General features: G+C 39.1%; 1 protein-coding gene across 1 annotated transcript; it reads left to right on the forward strand.

Moving 5' to 3' along the window:
• Positions 1–423: 423 nt before the first annotated feature.
• Positions 424–9,713, forward strand: LOC114311246 (S-adenosyl-L-methionine-dependent methyltransferases superfamily protein). Its single transcript, XM_028257373.2, has 2 exons — positions 424–1,141; positions 9,309–9,713. The coding sequence occupies exon 1, from the start codon at positions 424–426 to the stop codon at positions 1,111–1,113; it is 690 nt and encodes a 229-aa protein (XP_028113174.2). The 3' UTR covers positions 1,114–1,141; positions 9,309–9,713.
• Positions 9,714–10,024: the final 311 nt, after the last annotated feature.

A 10,024-nucleotide genomic window follows, 5' to 3' on the forward strand; every position in this document is an offset into this window, starting at 1 on the left:
TAGCTACATGTAGCTAGCCTTCAACGCTAGGCAAAATGTATTCAATCATTAGGATCATTTCCCTCCATCTTTATTGTTGACGTGGAATTTTATAAAATTAATAGTATTTGGATAAATAGCTAAAATAAAGAACATGATTGGAGTAAAAACATAAAACAGTTGATAGGCAAAATAAAATATATACTTTATAGTAATATTCAGATAGGTAAAATACCTATTACCGTTGGAGATGCTCTAATCCTACGGCCCGCCTCTAAGATCTAATCCTACGGCCCGCCCTCTAAGAGTTATACCCAAGTCTCAAATAGAATTACCCTCACAGGTTTTTAGGCACATCCGGCAAACCACATGCCGGTGAAATTTGCCCTCTTTTAACAGATTTGAGAGAAGTGGAGAGAGAGAGAGAGAGAGAGAGAGAGAGCCATGCGATTCACAGAGTCACCAGTAATCGAGCTGCCCGTACGCGACGCCCTGCTCTCCATCCAACAAGACAACGGTTCCTTCCACGTTGGTACTACTGTCTGGCCCTGCTCTCTCGTCCTCGTCAAGTTCGCCGAGCGCTGGCTCACCCCTCTAACTACCACATCCAACCCCAACCCCAACCCCAACCCAAACCCCTACGCCGCCCTCCTCGACTTCCACAACAAGCGCGCCGTCGAGATCGGAGCCGGCTGTGGGGCCGCCGGCATGGGTCTCCACCTCCTCGGCCTCCACAACATCGTCCTCACCGACATAGCCCCCGTCATGCCCGCCCTCAAACGCAACCTCAAGTCCAACAAACCCGTCCTCGGTAAAACCCTAAAGACCACCCAGCTCTACTGGACCAACTCGGACCAAATCAAAGCCCTATCCCCTCCCTTTGACCTCGTCATCGCCACCGACGTCGTCTACATCGAGGACACTGTTGCTCCACTGGTCTCCGCCATGGAGGCCTTGATTGGGGACACCGGGACTGTCCTCCTCGGATACCAATTGCGGTCTCCGGAGGCTCACCAACTGTTCTGGGAGATCTGTGGCCGGGTTTTCGACATCCAGAAGGTTCCACACGAGCATTTGCACCCTGAATATGCCTACAAAGAGGCCGATGTTTACATTTTGCGAAAGAAATTGTAGCTGTTGCACACATATCTGGACATTTCTGGTAAGTTTTGGAATTCGGACTTCAAAGAATTGAAAACAACAGCATTCATAAAATAATAATAATGATTGGAGCTGTTGAGAAAAGAAATGTTTTTTATGAGACAAACTGTTCTATTCATGGGGAAATTCTTGTTAGAACTAAATTTTAGTGGAGAAAACTATATTTGAATTTTGTGATTGTTGACTGCTTTTGTAGTATTTTGTGGGTTTGTTAGTAAATATTGCATTATTGGCTTACATACAACCATACACAATAATTTTTCCCCTAATTGACAAAGTGAGACTTTTTTGTAATATCAAACCCATGACAGAGATTGAGTCTCACTCTTTCTTCGGTTGGAGCAGACTATGTAAATACAAGATTTCTTTGGAACACTTGACTACAGCCAAATACAAATTTCCTCCCTTTTTGAGTCCACTGTTTTTGGCCATTACTCTATTTTGTGAGTCTTTCACTGACACAGAGATCGAAGAGAGACTAACATAAAAATCACCTTGCCCAATGATATCTAATTTATCCCCTGGAACTGTCAACAGTAGGATTTCATCTTGAGAAGAGCATTATAATGTTATGATGGCCTTAATTATCTAAAGCATAATATTAGTTCTTTGATTCTTTATTATATCCTGCGATACCAAAGCTTTGTCATTCATGTGGAAGTCACAGAGAAGAATAAAACAAATAATAGAAAGTTGGCGAAGCAAAATATGGCTAATGTTATAATTTGGTTTAGAATAGATAGGCAAAATATAATGACATTTAAGGATATCGCAAGTACACACTTTATAGGTTCTGCAATATATAGTGTGGATGTTGATTTCCGACCACACAACCAAACGGAAAACTCAGTTGGAGGGTACCGGCAAAATAGATTAAGCCCGAACACCTGCCAACAAAAATATGAGAATATCGTGGTGGTTTGTCCACCCGAGGCACTCCGACGATCCAGTCAGTAATCTTATCTCTCACAGATATCAATACAAGTACTTAAACTTCAACAATGAAAGCATAAAAGCATCTCAAATAAAGCATACCTTAGACCTACGAGGGTGCCTTACTTTTATAATGATCAATGTTCAAATTCCCCTAGAAGTCTTATTTCATGGGACTCTATCCTTTACAAGGATAATATTTATCACAACTCACACTATTCAGATTAAGATGAACTCCCTCAAGAGTCCCATCTCTATCCAAATAGGTAGCTTGATGTCATCTAGGACTCTAGTGCTCTATCCAAATATCTTAAATTTCGGTATTATCGCACCATATCTTGGCACCATGGTCCGCCCACGTAGCACCTCGGCTAACAACCTCGGCCACGTGGATTACCTAAAAATGTTCCCACAACTGCCTTCTAAGTTCTATGACCTCGGCAAACTGAGGTGATGGAACCTATACATGTTCTTCCCCGACCGAGATCGTGACTCGTTGGCACCAAGAAACAAGGACTCAAATGCCCACTTGTCAAGAATCAAGAACCAAAAATCATAAACCATCATGTTTCATTTCATCTAGGTCCAACATCTCGACAGAGATCACACTGCTAGCAGAGATCATGACTTGCTAGTTCAAGAATATCAAGATCCTAGTATCAACTCATCAGAAACCAAGAATAAACAAGTTTTGCCCCCATTCAAATTCAACATCTCAATCAAGATCAACATCTCAATTGAAATCATCATGTTAACCAAGATCACCATCTCAACCGAGATCGTCATCTCTACTGAGGTCAATATCTCAACTGAGGTCATCATGTCAATCTAGATCACCATCTCAACCGAGATCATCATGACATTGAAGCGTACCAATCACGTCCCTATCATGTTGCATTAGTTCTGCCCCGCCGTCTGACATCAGCACGGGCACATCAAGACTCGAAATTATAACTTTTTGCCATATTTTTCTAATTCCAGCAAAACCATATCATCTTTCTATTTTGTCTCTATCTGTGTCCCTAGACTCTCTTTCTCTTGGCGTCTGCAAACCATCATCGCTGTTCTTGAAGCATTTATTTATATGAAGACTCCCTTTGTGCCCAAGGTTCAAAACTCTACCAGCTAAACCAGACTAACAGCCAAGCAGTTCATCAGCTGACATCAACCCACCATCTCAATGGCAATGAAAACACCGACATAGCGACAATCTTGCAGCTAGAACCAGGAACAGGAAACACCGAGGTCCTAAGCTCCCAGCTTTAGACCTTGATAATTTTCCAATCGGCTTATCTGTGAGTAACTATTGCCGTAACCAATGACGACATGTCTCGCCGAACTCTTGTTGTAGAAGACCTTCTTGTTGACATCCCTGATGTCATAACTGTGCAATCTACTCCATTTCCTTATAGTCAATCTAACGTGCTCATGCCTCCAGCAACTTAATATCTCGAAAGAGAAGCACATAAAGCAAGTGGACCAAGTTACTGTTGCCAAAGCTGGGGCCATTGCTAAGGCCGAAAAGACAAGTCAACATGGCCTGCAACAAAGGCTACTGTCTTGATTGGATGACAGCCCTCAAAAAGATGTCTGTCCCCGAGGACTCACTCCTTCGTGATATGGGTTAGCTCAATGTCCCTTTCCCTCCCTTTCCCAATCAATATGAGGAAGAGGCCGACGACGAGGAGACCGGAGACAAGGAAGAGGCCAAGGCTGAGGTTGCCGAGAAAGAATCTGAAGCTGCTGTTAGGGCCAAGTCCCCAACTCTAAATGAGCAAGTCCTTGACTTGACTCAGGATGAGGAGGATGAGATTCAAAAGACCACTTTTGAGGCTGAGGTCGAGATTGCCAACAAGAGCCTAGATGACACACTACGTGAGATCGACGCCGAGGTCCAAGTTGAAAAATATGCCTAGTTGTCTGCTAAGGCTGACACAATGCCAATTGTCAATGCAGGGCAGACTGTGGAAAATGCATAAACTTTGGTTTTTCCTCCTTTTTGTACTTTTCCTTCTTACTTTTGGACAGCTGTAATTTTTTGTTTGAAAAATGTTAGCTTTATATGTGGCCAATGTGCCCCTTTTATCTTTGTAGATGAACAAGTAATCTCTTATGCTAGGCCAAAATGCCTTTTTGTATCTGAACAAGTTTCTTTTCTAAATGCAAGTTTTATATTTTCTTCCAAGTGTTGAATGTATGCCTTTTTTTCTTCTATGCATGTTTGCTGCTTTCTTTCATGCTTCCAAACTTAGAATATTTTTGCATTTCTTCAAAGCGTACCTTAACTGTATAATAACTCCGGGATACAATACCTCAGATAAACCTTAACTGTTTACCTCAGCTAACCATTTTCATACCTCGGCTAACACTTTAAAAATAAAAATATTTTTACAATTGTTATTGCTTTTTTACCTCCATACGCTATCTTCTATTACCCTTTCTAAGTTTTGACAACCTGCTTGGTCACCTCGGGTAACATGTACCTCGGATACTTTATTTATCATTGCATCGACTAACTCTAACTTGTAAATTTCTCTGAAATTTCAACAAGTGTTAAGCCCATTTCTGAAAATTTAAACAAGTGTCAAACTCTTAAGTTTGTTCATCACTCCAGCTTCCTACCCCCCTAATGTGAATTATGGTCTTTTGCCGAAGTCAGATTCAAACAAAGGCTTCCCGAGGTGTTTCAACCTTGGTTTCTCTATTAATGAACTTAGTTCCATTATGAGTTTGACTCTGCCGATATGGCAAGTCTAGTTTAATTTAACTTAGTTCAAATCCATTATATGCAAGTATAATTTAATTCTGTCATATAATGAGTCTAAGTTATTCGTTATATTTCATTCAAAAACATTGCCAACTTAGTTCAACTTTATTATATGCAAGTATAATTCGACTCTGCCATATAATCAGTTTAAGGTATTCGTTATGTTTCATTCAGAAACATTGCTAACTTAGTTCAGCTCTATTATATGCAAGTATAATTCAACTCTGCCATATAATAAGTCTAAGTTATTCGTCATGTTTCATTCAGAAACATCGCCAACTTAGTTCAACTCTATCATATGCAAGTATAATTCAACTCTACCACATAATAAGTCTAAATTATTCGTCATGTTTCATTCAAAAACATCGCCAACTTAATTTAACTCTATTATATGCAAGTATAATTCAACTCTGTCATATAATAAATCTAAGTTATTCGTCATGTTTCATTAAGAAATATCGCCAACTTAGTTCAACTCTATTGTATGCAAGTGTAATTCGACTCTGCCATATAATAAGTCTAAGTTATTCGTCATGTTTTATTCAAAAATATCGCCAACTTAATTCAACTGTATTATATTCAAATATAAGTCAATTCTGCCATATAATAAGTCTAAGTTATTCGTTACGTTTCATTCAGAAACATCGCCAACTTAGTTCAACTCTATCATAAGCAAGTATAATTCAACTTTATCATATGATAAGTTTAAGTTACTCGTCATGTTCACCATGGGAACATCGCCATAAGACATTTCAGTCTTATCGCACAATCATGGATTCCAACAACATTTTTATGCTTTTTTACATAGGCTTCGGCATCCTTTTGCATGTAGGGTCACCAGAATCCCTGTGATATAGCTCTGTGGGCAAGGGATCTGCCCCCTATATGGATCTCGTGTAAAAAGTCTTCAACCTGAGAAGGATGTATACATCGCAATTGAGGTCCAGTAAAAGTCGATTTGTATAGATGGCCTTCTGCTGACAGGCAGAACTTGGCCGACTTCAGTCTGATCCTGTGTGCTTCTTTTTTGTCTTCTGGGATCTGGGATCTGGGATCTGCTCATTTAGGTTGAGCTCTTGTCTTCTCGGACCTACTCATCTAGGCGGAGATCTTGTCTTCTGGGATCTGGGATTCGGGATCTGGGATCTGGGATCTGGAATCTGGAATCTGCTCACTTAGGCTGAGCTCTTGTCTTCTTGGACCTAATCATCTAGGCCAAGATCTTGTCTTCTAGGATTTGGGATCCAGGATCTAGAATCCGGGATTTGCTCACTTAGGCTGAGCTGTTGTCTTCTTAGACCTACTCATCTAGGCGGAGATCTTATCTTCTGGGATCTGGGATCTGAGATCTGGAATCCGGGATCTGCTCACTTAGGCTAAGCTCTTGTCTTCTTGGACCAACTCATCTAGGCCGAGATCTTGTCTTCTGGGATCTGGGATCCGAGATCTAGAATCTGGGATCTGCTCACTTAGGCCGATCCTTTTATACTTGAAAGTTATCTCATTGGAAGCGCTCATGCCCCCTGTCTTTGCATCCCTTCTGGAAGGGTCTTCATTCCGTTAATGTCGACACATTCTCCATCTTAGCTAAACTAGTTGTTGCCGACATGTTGATCTTGCAGGATGATGGCCATCTATTCTAACTAAATTCTCACAGACGGTGCCAAATTGTGGGTGTTGATTTTCGACCACACAACCAAACGGGGAATTCAGCTAGAGAGCACTGGCAGAATAGATTAAGCCCGAACACCTGCCAACAAGAATATGAGAATACTACGGTGGTTCGTCCACTCGGAGGCACTCCGACGATCAAGTCAGTAATCTTATCTCTCACAGATATCAATACAAGTACTTAAACTTCAACAAGGAAAGCATAAAAGCATCTCAAATAAAGCATACCTTAGACTCACAAGAGTGTCTTATTTTTATAATAATCAGTGTCCAAATTCCCCTAGAAGTCTTACTTCATGGGACTCTATCTTTTACAAGGATAACATTTATCACAACTCACACTATTCAGATTAAGATGAACTCCCTTAAGAGTCTCGTCTCTATCCAAATAAGTAGCTTGATGTCATCTAGGACTCTAGTCCTCTATCCAAATATCTTGAATTCAGGTATTATCGCACCATATCTTAGCACCATGGTCCGCCCACGTGGCATCTCGGCTAACAACCTCGGCCACGTGGACTACCTAAAAATATGTCCCCATAGTCTATTCATGATCACACGTGTACTTGAAAATTGAGCCAAAATTTTAGTTTATTGGGTGAAGTTTTCCAATAAATGTCAAGATCAAAAAGCCAAGGAACTTGCTTCACAAAATTTGGGGTCAAATTTAGTTGTGTCTAATAGCACCACTTATGCCCAACTCCCCTAAGTTGTTAATCTAACATCTAACAATTGACTTTTGCCGATCAAAAAATAAATATAGCACCATTTATGCCTGACTTGATATAATTTTCCTTTATTTTTCTTTAATATATATATATATTTTTTCTTTTTTCTTGGGTCACTATTAGTGTACTTAATGTCTAAGTTATCATCACAAATGCTACCATTGAAATCTAAAGTCTGCAAAATATATATATATATATATATATATAATATCATTTTTCGTCTGTTACCACATGATATTTTGAAGAAATAAAATTGTTCTCTTATAGTTTGGTTTGGTTTGGTTTGGTTTGGTTTGGTTCTTATTCGTGCAAAATTCTCAAGGATGCATGTGAGCTTGTCTTCTTGATCTTCTTCTTTGCCTCTTGTTAGGAAAACTAAGAACTTCAGTACTTAAAACTCTATCAAATAGTTTTTTATCCTAGTTACTTGGGGTTGGTTACATAAATTCATTTCCTTCAATTGGGTCCATCAGAATGTATATCCTCAGTTAAGTCTAAGGTAATTATTTCTTTACTTACCACATTAACCATATTTTTCATAGCCCCTATTTCTTTTACCATGCTTAGTATGGATATTTCTTTTACTATGCTCAATATGGAACCAATGACTCCTCCAAGTGCGTAACCTGGTGTATATGCTACACGGTGAATGCATTAACCCATATTCTCCTTAGTCTCTATTTCTTTTACCACCCTCAATGTAGATCCAATGACTCCTCCTTCAAGTGTGTTACCTGGTGTATATTCTACAAGGCCAAACTCATTAACCCATATTCTCCGTAGTATTTCTTTTACCTCCCTCAGTGTGGATCCAATGACTCCTTGTAGGTGCATTATCTAGTTTATATTCTACATGGCCAACATGTCAACCCATACTTTCCTTGGCCCCTATATCTTTTGCCACCTTCATTGTGGATCCTATCACTCCTCCTCGCAAGTGTTACTTGGTCTATATTAGACCCTTGTCTTAGCTGTGTCCATGTTGCATTTGTATTCAACATGGCTAGTACTACACCATTTTGAAGTGTTAGTGCTTCATAGGCGGACAACTTACCCAGTTGGTGACAGATGGTGCATCTCGCTTGTGGCTGCATTATTTGGTGTATAATGAAGTGCTTGATGTAGTAAAAGAAAAAGGAAAAATCTGCACACTATTCCTCAATGCCAGTTTTCTTCTCTCTCTCTCTCTCTCTCTCTCTCTCTCTCTCTCTTTCTGTTTTTTTTGTTAATAAATTATTGCAAACAACCTTATGCATAGATTGATGAATATTTTATTTTGAACATAAACTAAAATTGTAGCCTCAACAAAACTCATAGCAGTGAAATGTTAAGGAATCTAGCATGTTGGAATCTGACTGCGTATCAGTCCACAGGAGAAATATTAGCAAATACAAAATAATAGTATCATATGATATGACCTCAACAGAAATCATAGCAATGAATTGTTAAGATATGATGTTGCTTTAGGTTTTTAGAGACATATTAAGTTTAACAAGCCCATATCAGAAATCAGTTAAACACTCATGAGGTTTCTTCACCTGCATCTCCCCAAAATGAAAATGAAAATGAAAATGAAATTGATAAAATACTTGCATTCATGATGTTGGAATGGCTGTTCACTAATGTCATTGACTTGTACGTTTTCTTAGTTCTATCATATTTTGGGGCATGTTACTTTGTTTTTAGGGTAAAGCTTATGACTGTTGATGTCCTTGTACGGAGTCATGTTTTCAATACTGGCAACTGTTGGCACACACGATGTGTGTGTCAACCCCTAAATAGTAGTAAATCTACTCCCACCATTCATGCCACAAACAGTTAAATCAGAGAAGTGGAGGCATTACCAAAAAGTGAGTAGTTATTTGATCAAACAGGGGTAGTGTAGGTATATAAAAAAATATTACATACCTTCGTCCACACAAACAGAAGTGTTGACATTATATATTAGTATAGATATAGATGCCATGAAGATGTTTTAGTGAAGTATGATGAACTGTTTATGCAATTTACCTCTATTTTTATCCATTAATTGTAGTATTTCTTACATAATGACTTTGTTTGCGCACCAGGGAAGGGATAAAGGAATGTACTTGCTGCGTATGAGGATATTTTGTGGAATGAGGCATTTGATTACACACATTTCCACTACGTTCCACCACAGCTATTTTCAGACATGTGACCATCCCCCCTACAGACAAAAGTTCGGGACCCTTTTTTTTTGTTTTTTTTTTAAGCGCAGGTTCTTGCAGAAACTTCTGTTCGTTCCGTGTTCTCTGTTCTCATCCAGGAAAAAGTATCTTGTTCAAGGTTGATCTAATATTTGCGTTAATACATCTCCTCAGTTGTTCTATGAAATAGTTAGTGGTGACAGTAACTTTTGTTTACTGTTGTAAACTTACTAGTTTTGTTCTTTTTTCCCCTTAAACTCAAAACATAATAATTAATACATATCTATGAGTATCAAAATTTATCTAGTGGATCAAGAATTCCAGCGCTGCTGGGTGCCCATTCAATTGCATGCGACTCACTTTATCCATCCCCACCCAGATAAAGGTGGGATTTAAAGGCAAACTAACTAGTATTAACAACTCAAACCAGCTAAACTACCTTTGTGCCTTAATCATTCCACAGATGCTATTGTAGATATCAATCAATTGCTCATCTTGCACTTGAATTGATTCCATTTGCAATTCCATGTTTAGATAAATGTTACCAGCACCACTAATAACCCAAGAGAGAAAAGAAGTAACAATATAAGTAAGTCTTAAGATCATTCAACATTCAT

This window comes from Camellia sinensis, chromosome 7 (genome assembly GCF_055761805.1).
Source record: "Camellia sinensis isolate YWXY chromosome 7, ASM5576180v1, whole genome shotgun sequence".
Classification (NCBI taxonomy): Eukaryota; Viridiplantae; Streptophyta; class Magnoliopsida; order Ericales; family Theaceae; genus Camellia; species Camellia sinensis.